The sequence below is a fragment of the Netta rufina genome (genome assembly GCF_964035555.1).
Source record: "Netta rufina genome assembly, chromosome: 5".
NCBI classification, from domain to species: Eukaryota; Metazoa; Chordata; class Aves; order Anseriformes; family Anatidae; genus Netta; species Netta rufina.
In genome coordinates, this window is record NC_140128.1 from 41,939,949 (window position 1) to 41,953,425 (window position 13,477).

Genomic DNA, 13,477 nt, shown 5'->3' on the forward strand with positions numbered 1-13,477 from the left:
CCACTATCCCCTACCAACTGTTGCAAAACACATTTAATTTTATTTAAGTGGATTTATTTTCCACTTTCTAATGCAACTGCATGGTTTCATATATTGTATTTTAATTGTTCAAAAACCGAAAATACTATAAAACAGTAGTTTCCATGAACACATGCCACTTGTATAGCTGAGGACAGCTCCTAGACAAGCCCTTATTATTGCAAGTATTCATTCTTTTGTTTCATTTTCACTGAAAATAATAGAATCCAACTTAACCAATCCTTTTAGTGATTGCTGCATTTTATGCGTATAATTATTATAGTAAAAAGCATACCCAAAGATTTTGCTGCATCCCCTCTCTATAGATGTACCATTATTAGTGCAGAAGATAGACATTATAAACTAAGTTACAGCATGCCTTATGTTTTAGGTGGGTAATTATGCTCTTGTGCTAATAAGTTGTTCTCCATCAGCTGTTAGCAGTCACCTTTTCAAGCAAATGGCTGCCACTAACAGATGGACATACTTTGATTACTGTGTCTAATTTTTATGTCATCTGGGCAACAGAAATGGGTGTCTATTTACAATCCAAGCACTCAACATATTTAAATAAATCCATAACATACTCCCTTTCCTTAAAATAAGGGTGAAAGATCTCACCCTATTTGCTAAACTGTCTATCAGATTTTAAGGTTTATCTGGCTTACACTTCTGAAGTGTACCTGTAGATTCCACCCATTTCAGACCAACACCGTGGACTGAGGTAGTACAAGATGACAGGAAATTAAGATCAGATAATAGTTGAGTTGGGGCAATATGGTCCTGTCAGATACAGCTATTTTAACTTCAATACCAGCACAGAGTTCTATCTACTATATATTACAAACTCTTGATAACAGAAAAGCTGCTTAATTGGCAGTCCAGTAAGAAGACGTTCAAGCTGTCACATATACTGAAGATTTCTACATAAATGTTTTCAGTTCCTACAGTGTTAATGTAAAAGACTGATTAGACTGCTGGAGAACAATTTTTGTACAGAACTGACACCTTCAAAAATCTGAGCAGCAGCACCTCTACATTTTAAACGTTGCACTGCAGTTGTTACTGCTATAACTGTTTGGCATAGATAATTAGAAATGATTCAAGTTAAGGAAATCTCATTACATATTGATAAAGGCTCATTAGGAAGAATTGGAAGAAATAGGCCATTCCTCTGTTCATAATTGCTTAATTTTATTTTACAGTATATTTGTGACATTTTATGTTACTATAACCAAAGATCAGGGTTGTTTACAAATATAATGGCTGCCATTTAATGTAAACAATTAAAAAGTGTCTCTACATATTAAAATTTTACATCATGATTTTATTAAATTGAATTACTTCTTGTGCCATCAGGTATTAGTGGAGAGGAACTACTTTAAGCAAAAATAGTTTTCAGAAGTTAGATGTAGAAACTGAGAAGCCTGAATAAGATTTTAAAACACCTCCCCCATCACTGTAAAAAGGAAGAAAGCAATCCTTTCACTGAAGTCGCAACTAATAGTCAACCAAGTCCATTTTTATTAAGGCTTCTTTACATATTATTGAATCCCATCATGCCTTTCATATTCCCAGCAGCACCTTGTTGAAATTGTCTCATCATTGACTGCAATCCTGCCATGCCACCTACAGAAAATAAGTGAAAAGATGCATGCGTTAATTAGTTTTGAAGGACAGCTATCTTGCTTCTAAAGTCTGTGTGCTGTAAGGAGGCCATTTCTGTAATATACAAACAAAAGCCCAATACTCAGCCACGCTTAAATGGCTATCAAAATATGGACAACTGAGGAAGTAATTACATAAATATTAAAGTAGGTTTTAAGATGACCTTTGCATCAAGACCTAGACAAAGGAAAAAAAACATGAATAAATTACCATTACCAGTTAGAAAGATTCCAGTATGGGAATCTTTAGTAAAAGCTGTTCTTGTCAAAATGACTTATTTAAGGCAAAGCTCGGAAGGGGATGGAAGTTCAGGAATAGATTTGCTTCACAACAGACATGCTTGAAGTCATCACTGTACTATTTTCTCAGACACTACTCCAATTGCTCATTTTGAGAGCTGAATCCAAATGAGTCCCCTTCCTAAATTCTGTAATATTTCAAGTGGATGACTGTAACAGGTATTCACCTAGCGAAGCTGTCTAAAGCCAACACATACCCATATGATGAAGGACTCTTGGATCCATCATCTTTGCCATCTGTTGGTTCAGCTTGGCCAGCTGAGATGGGTTTACATTCTTTGACATATCACCGCCTTCAAGAAAATGGAAGAAAAATTGGATTAACATACAAGGCTAAAAAACAGAATTTTACATAATTCTATATTCAAATCAATGATCAAGTTACTACATCAACTACTTTGAGTAATTAAGGATCAACAATCCCTGTCCTGCCCACATAACAAATTAAAGTATCGGTACTGTGGTAGTGATGAACTCTACCTTGATAAAGCCAAAAATACATCAATTCTCACTCACAATTTACACATTAACATCATGAAGAACAGTATGGCTCTCAGCAGTTATATCAAAAAGCTTGCAAACATCATGAAAATGAGTGAGCTAAAACTCGGTCCTTCTCTCCCAACACACCTCCCTTCTCCCTCCCCTCTCCCAGCACCTAATCTACATTATGAGCTTCCTCTGTTCACGTATCAAGTGACCTTCACACTGAGTAAGTGTTTTACTTTCTTTTACCTTTGAAGAGCCCTTTGATACCTCCCATCTTTTTCACCATCTGTGCAAATTTAGTGTATTGGGTTAAAAGCTCCTGGACATCTCTGGTAGAAACACCTGAACCTCTTGCTACTCTTTGGATTCTTCCTGGCTGCTTACTGAATACTTTGGCGCCATCTGTGCTGTCAAGTTCTGCAATTACAGCAGAGGAGAGAAAAAAACATTCGGTTACTAACATTAAAATCTATTATAGCTGTAAAAATAACGAAAGCAAGTGTGTGCTGAGAATTTAGTTTTTATCCACAGAACAAAAAATAGTTTCAGAAGCATCAACACAGAATTGTACAGAAATAATTGAGACAGAATATTCAAGGGAATAGCAGTGGCCTTTCTAGTGTCAATCACAGTGATAAAAAAAAATTGCCAGAATAAATTATGCTCTCAGCATACCTGGTGTAAGCCAGGCTAATAGGTTTATCTCAAAGGTGAGAGCACACCTCTCCTGTAAGAGTTCTGGGTGGATTAGAGACTGCACACCCTGAATTCCAGAGACTAGGCTGTATCTCTAAGTAAACTTGAGGGTGGAAGAAAGGTATGAGGAAAGATGTTAATGACAGATTAAACACAAATGCAACTTTTTCATTTGCACATATAGCATTAATGATTTTAGAATCACAACTACACTACAAAAAGTAAAAACACATTAATTTTCAATGGGTTGCTTTGAAATTCCATCTAGTCTATGCAAGAAAGCAGCAACAGGAAGTTGTCAGTATCTCTCTTAAGTATTTGGACTTACTCAGAAAGTTTAAAGGCACAGGGATAAGCAACTCTTTGCTGTTTGTAAAACTGATAAATGCTCTTCGCCCTTTTCTGTTATTTTAGATGCTACCTTAAGTCCAACTTGTACCCAAAAACGATCTCTGTAAATAAGCTTGTTCAACAACTGAGAAATGAAGTACCGGTTGAAGTTTGTTTTACCTTGGTCATTCATACTGTCCATTATAGTCATCAATTTCTTTAGCCTTGCCATTGATTCTTGTTCATTGCCTTTACTCATGAAGTCAGTTCCAAAACCAGGGATCATACCCTAGTTTTAAAATGCAAAACAAAAGCTGTGTCAGAACAAGCAAAACTAACTTGAATTAAGCAGCCAGAAATACAGACAGCAAGTTTGAGTTCAGCAGATATGTATCGCAGTGGACCTTTTTGGAAAATCTAAAGCACAGACTCTAGCACCAGTTTCACTGAAGAGTTTGTGTTCACAGCAGAAATTTGTCAGATATAAATGAAAATCTGATGAAGAAAAATGATTTGGGGAATAACTAACCAAGATCTGACTGAATGGTCCCATTTTCATGATGTTTTGGAATTGTTCATACATATCTCTTAATGTAAACTGACCTGAAATACAACAAAAAGAAAATTAGCAAAGGTCACACTAACATTTAGGTATTGCTTTCTCAACTATTTACCCTGTGAAAAAGAATACTACTATACAGCATAAAAACATATGTAAACATCATCTCTACTGCTAATACAGCTAGGCACACAAGGTGGCACGCACTCAAGAGTTTTAAGCTGCCTAATCTGCAGTTACAGCACTACCTGTCACTTGATGAAAAACATGACTATTTACTCGCTTGACGCATTTATTAGAGAAAGAACAACTGTTCTGCAACATGCACTTGAAACAAATTACTTGTCTCTACCTAGAATACACATTAACTGCATCTCAGAGAGAACCTGCCATAATTAGTTCATGGTAATATACCTGCTATTCAGGGAACAACTTACCATGTTTGAGCTTTTCTATGAGTGCTTCATTATCATCCAGCTTTAACTCATTTACTTTATCTATCAATCCTTCAATATCACCCATACCTGGAAAACAAAAGCAGCTCTGAAGTTAGCATTAAAAAATTACACTTTTAAACTTTCTATTATCAGGTTCAAAGTGTCTTGTAAGTACAGTTGCATGTAGTACATACCAAGAAGTTTGCTGATGAAAGGCTGCGTTTTGAAGGGTTCAAAGTCATCTATGTGTTCACCAGTTCCAATAAAAATAATAGGACTCTTTGTAGCAGCAACTCTGCAGTAAAATAATACATATATTATGGAATCGTTATGGAATATGAATACGGAATATGTTATGTCTCAGACATCATCAGCACAACACAATGAACACAACATCAACTCAATCTCCTAAGTATCTTTTTTACTCCCAAAAATTATTAATGCAGAAACATCCAACATCCATTTAGGAGGGGATTGCTGGGAATAGCTGACGTTTCTTTAATTAGTACTTTGTAAAATGCAAACTCTGCTTCTTCCACACTGTGCTTTGACAAATCACCAATAGGTAGGTAAGTTGCATTTTCATTGCCAAGTTTCAGATAGTTGAGAGGATAGAAAGAAAAATAAATTGTGTCCATTCTACACTAATGTTGGGAGGTCAGATGACACAGGTGTTGATTAATTTTTCTTCAGGGTTCCTCCTACAGACAGCAATCTCATTTTCCACACAGGAACAAAGCTTAGACATGAGAAAAATCAAAACCTTTTCAGGAATCAGTCACTGACACTAGCTTTAATCAAATTCTGCTTCCAGCCTACAGAAAGTATAGAACAGCACAGCAGACAATGTATACAACCACATGTCAGCTGGAACTCACTTTTGGTATTTTCATTTTACTCTTAAATTTGGTGTTCCATCACTGCGCTATAAATAACAGCAAAATACACATGGCAGTTTAGGATTTCTAACACTTAAGATCCAAGTTGGACACATCTCAGCTCCATACAAGCTGTATCATTCAAAAACAGCTGGAGATTACTCTAACTTAAAAGATAATATGGCGTGTTCTAGTCAACAACGATTGTCAAGATACAGCACAGCACATCAGAAGTCCAAGAAGAATGGAGTTCAGAAAAGCGTGACTGCAGACTCATCTTTTTACCAAGTTTCTGGACACTGAAAATTCAGAAATTTAATTTCATCACAGCTTTAAGGCCATTAGATAGGACTAGCTACATTTTTTTTCCCTTTTGGAAAAATCATGGGCATTAAGTGAGAAGAAAAATTTTTAGGTAAGCCTTATCTATTAAGCTCAAATTTGTATTTTGCATCTGATATGCAAGATGCAACAATTGTTTTATTCTGTTCTCAGAAGACAGAAGCCTGATGCATGACAATACACACTACAGCACTGGAAGTACATCCTAATATGAATTCCAACTCACACTGAATGCCAACAGGTCCACTGAAATTAGGATAAAAATCTAACTGTTACTACTGAAATTTCTAGATTCCTTGTAATGTGACAGTGCCACTTTCACAGGACAGGTTTCTGTGAGACACTAACACATTTCACAGTTGTACACCCACAGCCTTGGACACCCTGTTACATCACAGTACTTACGCACTAAGTGCGCCACCTCCTTTCGCATGTCCATCAAGCTTCGTAACAATAACTGAAGCTACATCAACTTTGTCTTTGAAAGCTTTAGCTTGAGCTTCACAAGCTTGGCCAATGGAAGCATCCATCACATAAACAATGTTATCCGGTTGCTAGGAGGTAAAGAAGAGAAAATTGTTTCCTGCTTTCTTGGACTGTGTTGATGCATTATGTTCAGTAGCAGAACTCACTGCAACACTGCTCTGTGAGCACTATTGTCTAAGGACCATTTGAAACCCTAATGCCGTGCTACTATTTGTGAAAAAAATTATCTACAACACAATATTAAATTTTAATAGTTTTACAGCTTTTGTTTTGAATTATTTTAGCCAGTATGCTAATTAGCATCTACAAGCAATGAATATCTTCCATTTGGTTTTACATTAAGAGCTTTATGATGTCTATTTCTCTGAAAACAAGTTACCATTAACAGTTGTTGTGTGGGAACTGTCATATTGTTATGCGAGATCACAGAATCAAGAACTAGCCAAACATTTTAAAAGTCACATGAGAAACACCAGCTTCATTTACATATCCAAGCTGATGAACCTTTTCCAATCATCTTTTCTGTTTCAGGGCAAATATTCATAACAATCACAAAAACGTAGTAAACAGCTACAGAAAATCAGACCAGACTCTTCTTTTATCTTGTTTCTTAATGCAAAGGCCCCAAAAGGAGTCGAAGCAGTAGAACTGCAATCTATGCAAGCACCCTTGAATTACAGATCCAAGAATTTAAACCAACACAAAGCTATCCAGCACTGATCATCCAGTCCTAGCTTATTCGTATCAGTTGTAATTTCTAGCACATTCTAGGTGTTAAAAGACACGTTCCAGAAGACAGACAACCACACAGAACATTGGGAGATGAGAATAATTTGAGTACAAATGATTGCTAACAAACATTAATGTGTTTCTTGAAACTACTCACAATGGCATTAGCAACTTGTAACATCTCTTCAAACAAAGAGTCTTCCTGTTTGTGACGTCCACTGGTATCAACGATGATTATTTCAAAGTTTTCATTCTTAAATTTCTCAACACCTTCTGAGGCAATAATTACTGGATCCATTTCTGTGTAACTGATCACAAAGATAAACATCAACATGTATGCAATTCCTTATCCTTAAGCTAATTGAGCATTTACAATTACTAAGTTCACAGTCAAGCAATAACATCTACCTAGATTTCAAGATGGACTTCCTCTTATATCAAGCCAAAACTGATTCAGATTATGCCTCCCTAAGCCATTTACCCTTGCAGCCCAGTGAACTGAGGCACAAAGGACTGTCTCATCTGCTGAAGATCATGCTAGATTCTGCTAGCCTTTCTCGGAAGGAAATTGTAACTAGGCACCTAGACAGTGCACCTCCAGCAAAGCTCAGACAGAATTTTAATAAGAACTATATTAGTTCTGCTGCTGCCACTACCTGACAAAAATTAAGGGTCAAAAAATGACATCTTTCAATCTGTAAAGATGCTAAGTGGATTGTTTCCTGAAAACCTGAATCTGTCTGGTAAAGCCCTGTAAACTTGCGAGCTGAGAGAACGTTTAGGGGATTATCTCCAGGTGCCCGATCTCTTCTTATGCTCACTCTACTGCTACTACTGACAGGCAGAACATACTGAGCTAGACAGGTATTCCATCTCATGAGAGCAAACATTATAATAGCCTATTAGTTAGGCCACACTGAATGGGACTTTGTGGGAGATGCTCAGTAAGGAACAATATCTCGTTATAATTGAGCTGTTCTTCAAACTGATTCTGAAAGATACTTACCTCCCATAAAAGGGAATTCTTGCTTTTGTGGCATTCTGCTTTAACTGGTCAAAAGCACCTGTAAGACAGGTATGGTCAAGGGGCTATTCAAAAAAAACAAAACTAAGAGAAAGAACTATATCGTTAGAAGCTGTTTGTATTACCTGCTCTGTATGTGTCTGCACATATTAAACACGTCTTCCAACCTTTCCTCTGATAGAAGTATGCTAACTGTTAAAAAGAAATCCAAACAAGTAGTTACACCAAAATCCCAACAGAAAGCACGACGCTATGTAACAGCTTGAAGTACACACTGAGGACACAAAATCAAGCCAGCTTTCCAGTAACTGAGACCACTTAGTAGCACTGTACAAGCATCAGCTTGTTAGCACATTAGAAAAGTATGTTATATAAATAATTATCATGGTTAGATGAAAATAGTTGCTCAACTCTGCTTCTGATTTCAGTTTCCTGAGCTAGAAATGGCTACAAATAACCTCTGTTCCCATTTTGTTAACTCCAAGATTCTGCAGATAGGATTAGATTTCAGAAACTGACCAAAGCCATACTGCGACATGAACATTTGTTTCCTCACTTCCAGATGAACAAAGATATTTCATTGCAAGGACGTGTTTTAAAGCAATGAATGGAAGCCTTACTGCCTTGTAACACTTGTAAGCTTCACTAGTACAACATACATTCACAGAACATTTGATTCACCCAAAGAGAGACTTCCAAAATACAGTTTGTCTACATAAGCACTAGGAAAGTCTTATGAAATCAGAACAGTGATATATTCCATACAGCTTATGTCTGAATCTCACAGAGCAGATGACCAAAAAAAAAAGAAAAGATACGGAAACATGCATCGATCTTCTTCCACAGGATGATTTTTCCTTCCTCAAAACTATTGTAAATATGTTAAGTTACAACTGTTCTGAATTGTGCCTTTTTTTAATCCTTGAGGATATAAATCTAAAATTTCCTCAATAAACTCTGGTCTGGAACAGATTTAACACCACACATTCATGCTCAGCTGAGACACCTGATACAGAGGACAATTTCTACTTGTTCCCTTAAGTACGTAATAGAATGAGATAGGTTCCACTCAGAGTACATCTTAAATGCAGTAAGTATGGAAGGGAAAGAATCTGTGATCCACATACAGAATTCTTTCATTAGGAGTTTAAAAAAAATCTTGAAGGAAGTCCTGAAACCATAAACAGTCTCAAAATAATATTACTTTGAACGTTCATCTCATCTCAGAATCCCCTCAACAGAAGCATTTCTACAACGTAATCAGTCAGTACTTGCCTAGTAATAAAAGCAGCACAGGTCACAAGCAAGTCCTACGTAACGTGTCCAACCACACCCTCCTTCCCAAGCAAAGCAAAACAACACAACACAAGCAGGTTCAGTGCAAGTTACCTTTGAACAGGTTGTTGTTTTACCGCTTCCTTGCAAGCCAACAAACATGATAATGTTCTGTTTTCCTTTGGTAGGTGTCCATGCTTTGACTCCAGGATCTACAAGCTATAGAACAAAGCATACTGTATGTTGCAGGTCTGAATTTCAGAAGCACAGAACAGTTAGTGTCACATTCTGTGGAGAAATACCATTTTTTGTCTATCTGGGTCTTGGCTTAGATGCTTACTGGTCTACAAGAACAGCCACAGCCCACGCAAGAAATCTGTATATGGTGTTATACCTAACCATCCTGTAACAGTAACAGTGCTTCTTTCCAAGGCCAAGCACTAAAGTCAGGGTGGCCTGTATGTATGGCACAAATATTACAATCAGCACAGAAACACAACCTCCACCCCATCATCACTGCAGTAGAAGGACCTCGTCTGATGAGAGTCCAACACTACAGAAGACTTTATTGGGTTAGTGCCTTGCTTTTCAATGAGCAGAAGGTGCATACATTGCAGGGAGACATCATGTGGGTGAGCACAGCCTACAGAAGTAAACACTACACCATTAACTGGGAAGAGGACAGAATACAGGCATCCAGGCACTGACTTGACCAAGCAGGCAGGTTAGAATCTGCCATAAAAGAAACTGCCTGGTTGTTACTTATACTTTTTAAAATAGCTTTAAAAAAATCTTTGTTAAGGTAGCAAAGGCTTGTTTCTGGGACAACCATATACAGTAGTCCACAAGTTTGTAGCCTGGCAGCCTTACTTTGTCTTCATGTTTCAATTGAAAAGTAAGCATAGCTGAACTTGAAGGTTACATTGAGGTTACTCAGAGAGATGCCCTGAAAGTAAAGTTCTGATCGAAAAAATACTGTTTGCATAGTAAATAGCACTAGAGCAGAAAACATAACAACCCAAACAGGCAGAATGCCTGCTGGAACCACACGGTAACCTTAAAGCTTAGCTTGCTACTGTACTGCTCACACAACCCAGGCTGTACAAAAGTGATGTAATAAGGAATTTTGAAGTCCTACTTTAACAAGTTCCTTAAAGACAGCGTGCTGAATCATTTTCCTTTTGTTAAGGCCAGATGCCATCTCTTCGAGATCAATCGCAGACCTGAGTTTAAGAAAACAGTTTTAGTCAAACCAAAGCCATGAAATACTGCTGTAATTTAAAGCATCAGTTTAACCTAGTAATAGTGAAGTCTCTGCATCAGGAGCAGCACTCTGATCTGCCTTGAGTTTTCAGTTAGTGCACATTCAGGAAGTGACATACATTGGAGATGTCACTTCTGCATGCAGGATGAAAACATGGTTCTGCAATACTTGTCTTTCAGACTCGCATATACTTGAGTTACACATCTGAAAATAGCCAAAGTAACAGTCCTGGTCATACGCACAGATCTATTTATATCCAGCACAAAACATGTGAAGATGAGGTGTCTAGGCAGCAAGAAAGAGCTTGTTTACTCTTCCACTCAACTGACATCAGTTTTTCCAAACAAGTACACAACAGCAAAGACCGACTAAACTTGAGGAAGATTCTTTTGATGGAGCTGGCAAGACGTTTAGTTTAAACTGATTTTTCTGTAAAGTGAAAATAGAGGCTTAAAGGCGAACTGGGTATGTCTAAGAAAACCGTAAGCAAGTTAGAAGTTGTTCTTCTGTAAGCTCAAGTCCCAACTTTTACAAACATGAGAAGTTAAATTCATTTTGATTATTGACTTACTTGACATTTTCTCTTAGTTGCTTCACAAGTTTAATATTAACATCGGCTTCCAGTAGTGCTGTACATACTTCTTTTAACATAGCATTTAAAACCTTTGGAGTATAAAAGAAAAATGGTTTTACAATCCACAGCATTGACTAGCCAGTATTAGTTTCAAATAAGAATATGAAAGTAGATTTATAATCTAGTAAAGGCTTTTATGAATTAAATGCAGGTGGTACCATTACTATATCAAGTGCCACAAAGTCTGCACATTTGTTCATATGCGAATCAAATTTAAATCTGAAAGAGAACAGAGGTTCCTCTACTTGTAATATGCAAACTAGCAAGTAATGCAGAATGCCTCCTATCGCACTAAGGAGGATGGCTGCTTGTACGGTAGCAATCCTTCCTAGACTTCCCTACAGCTACTCCTCAAAAACAACTGCAACAGAAAGCCACAAAAGAATTTAACACAATCTTGACAAACAAAAGTATTCCCCCAACACAAGGTGGTCATGCTATCTACGTTTTCAGCAGAAACTGGGATGTTGCTCTGTGCCATGTCTTTGAGGCACACAGGTACCTCTGAAACCCAGATTAGTTGTTTTAAGACCCGTCACTTTGAAAAGATTTTTTTTTTTAAAGTAGCAGCTGAATAGGTGGCCTCATTTGCACAGCTTGAGCTATTGCAGCAGCAAAGTCTGCATTGCTGAAAAAATTAATTGGGCTGTCTTTGACTCAGTTAAGGTTCTGTTGTCTCCTAGCTTAAGACTTGTTAAAACTTATCCCCTGTGCACAAGTCCTGTAACTATGCCAACTCTACAACCCTTGATAAGCTTTCTTTGTAGTTACTTTAAGCCACAAACCGTATCTTCCCACCTGAAAAGTTTCTAGCAATTTATTTACTCATTGGCAGTTCTGAAACATCACATCTGTTAGTTTTCAACCTTGCTTCTCAGTCTTTATAACAGAACACACTTATTTATCATTTCATATTTTGATCTTTTAAAAAAAAATACAGACTCTACCAAGTCAAGAAGCTTCCAGAACCACACACGCTGGCTAGAACAGAAAGGCAACAACCACAACAATCCTCATATTTCAGAGGGCAAAATTTACGTCAAAAGCTATTTCTCCTTCTCCTCTCCAACTTCTGGAGCTGTAGCTCCCTAGTACACATCCACAGCGTAGCTGAACACAAGAGCTGGCACGCTGTACAGTCTCACAGCATACATCCCACCCAAATGTGGGCGCAAACTGCCTCCTTCAGCACTCCCCCCTCAGAGCTGCAGTGCCCAGGAGTACAGCCGCCAGGCTCAATGACCCTGTGACCCACAACCGCTGAGGCCTAGACACAGCTCTAAGTTTTGGCAGTGCTATTGGGCTATACAACTCTAGCTAGAAACGTTACTTGAAGGAAGAGAAGAGCCCAGGGATTTCATCGAGCCTCTCGTCAGCCTCATCTATTAGGGCTTTGCTTCCCAGCCGTTACAGAGCCATCACACACGCGTTACAAACCTCCTCATTGATGATCGTAGCATTGCTCAGCGAGCGCAACGCTGAGGTGATTTTTCTTCCAAGATCTGCCAGAACCATTTTGGCAGCTTCAAGGAGAACTTCACTGAGAAGAACCTGAGGAGAAAAAGAAAAAAAAAAAACAGACACAATTAAAAAATAACTTTAAACACGAGTCGAAGCCATGCCTGCACAAACGATTTATTCCAGTAAATACTGGGGTAAGAAATCAGCTTCGCGTTCCGAGAAGCACCCACGATTCACTTTTTGGAGTTATTTTTGGCAGATACCAGCCCGGAGTTAACTCCGGGCTACCCCTCCGGCCCGTTTCACAGGAGAAGCCCCACGCTGCCCCTCGGAGGCGCTTCCCCCTCCGGCCCGTTTGCGCACCGACCCCACCGGGCAGCGAACGGCTGGGGCAGGCTGGCAGCCAGCGCCCCGCCTGCCCCTCGCCTGCTGTCAGCGCCGTGGCCAGGCCGAGCCGCCGGGAGCTCAGCTCCCCCCGGGGGCCGCCCCGGGCACTCACCGGCAGGGCCGGGCCGGGCCTGGCGACGCTGCGCAGGCTCCGCGCTCCGGCAGCGGCGGGCGCTCCCCGCCGACCGGCGAAACGTCACCACTCGGCCTCACCCCCTGCGCGCTTCCGGCGCCGGGGCAGCCGCCGGCCGCGCCGTTAAGGGCGTTCCAAGCAACCGCGTGCCCGCGAACGGAGAAACCCCACAGAATTCCCCCGCGCCACCTTAAAAGCGGAGGGACACGAAGCGCGGCCGGTAGGGGAGGGGCCGGGGAAGGGCGGCCCCGGATGCGCGTAGCACGGCTTCATGGGCGGGCTCTGCGCATGCGCGGCAGCGGGGTGTGGGGGGGGGGGGTGAGGCGCAGCGCCCCCGCGCGGCGGCGCTGTGGTACTGCGGCTGCTGG

The 13,477-nt window shown here is 39.6% G+C and overlaps 1 protein-coding gene across 2 annotated transcripts; it reads right to left on the minus strand.

The window, feature by feature from the left end:
- Positions 1 to 1,195: 1,195 nt before the first annotated feature.
- Positions 1,196 to 13,200, minus strand: SRP54 (signal recognition particle 54). 2 transcript variants are annotated; one of them, XM_084287608.1, is made up of 16 exons: positions 13,089 to 13,200; positions 12,566 to 12,679; positions 11,066 to 11,157; positions 10,369 to 10,453; positions 9,345 to 9,449; positions 8,081 to 8,147; positions 7,938 to 7,995; positions 7,089 to 7,239; positions 6,122 to 6,270; positions 4,691 to 4,791; positions 4,497 to 4,583; positions 4,030 to 4,103; positions 3,681 to 3,789; positions 2,721 to 2,891; positions 2,183 to 2,278; positions 1,196 to 1,647 (listed from the first exon to the last, which is right to left on the minus strand). In XM_084287608.1, exons 2-16 carry the CDS (start codon positions 12,641 to 12,643, stop codon positions 1,556 to 1,558), a joined length of 1,515 nt encoding a protein of 504 aa, XP_084143734.1. In that variant the 5' UTR covers positions 12,644 to 12,679; positions 13,089 to 13,200; the 3' UTR covers positions 1,196 to 1,555. The 2 variants fall into 2 exon arrangements, with proteins under 2 accessions (XP_084143734.1, XP_084143735.1); XM_084287609.1 differs by lacking the exon at positions 13,089 to 13,200 and adding an exon at positions 12,820 to 12,838.
- Positions 13,201 to 13,477: the final 277 nt, after the last annotated feature.

What these genes read in the sequence shown, in the direction of transcription:
- SRP54 (XM_084287608.1), bottom strand. Translation starts at nt 12,643, where the DNA reads ATGGTTCTGGCAGATCTTGGAAGAAAAATCACCTCAGCGTTGCGCTCG. An exon ending in TCTTTAAGGAACTTGTTAAA is followed by an intron (nt 9,450 to 10,368) that starts GTAGGACTTCAA and finishes TTTGTTCTATAG; the next exon opens with CTTGTAGATCCTGGAGTCAA. An exon ending in GGAGGTGGCGCACTTAGTGC is followed by an intron (nt 4,792 to 6,121) that starts GTAAGTACTGTG and finishes ATTTTACTGCAG; the next exon opens with AGTTGCTGCTACAAAGAGTC.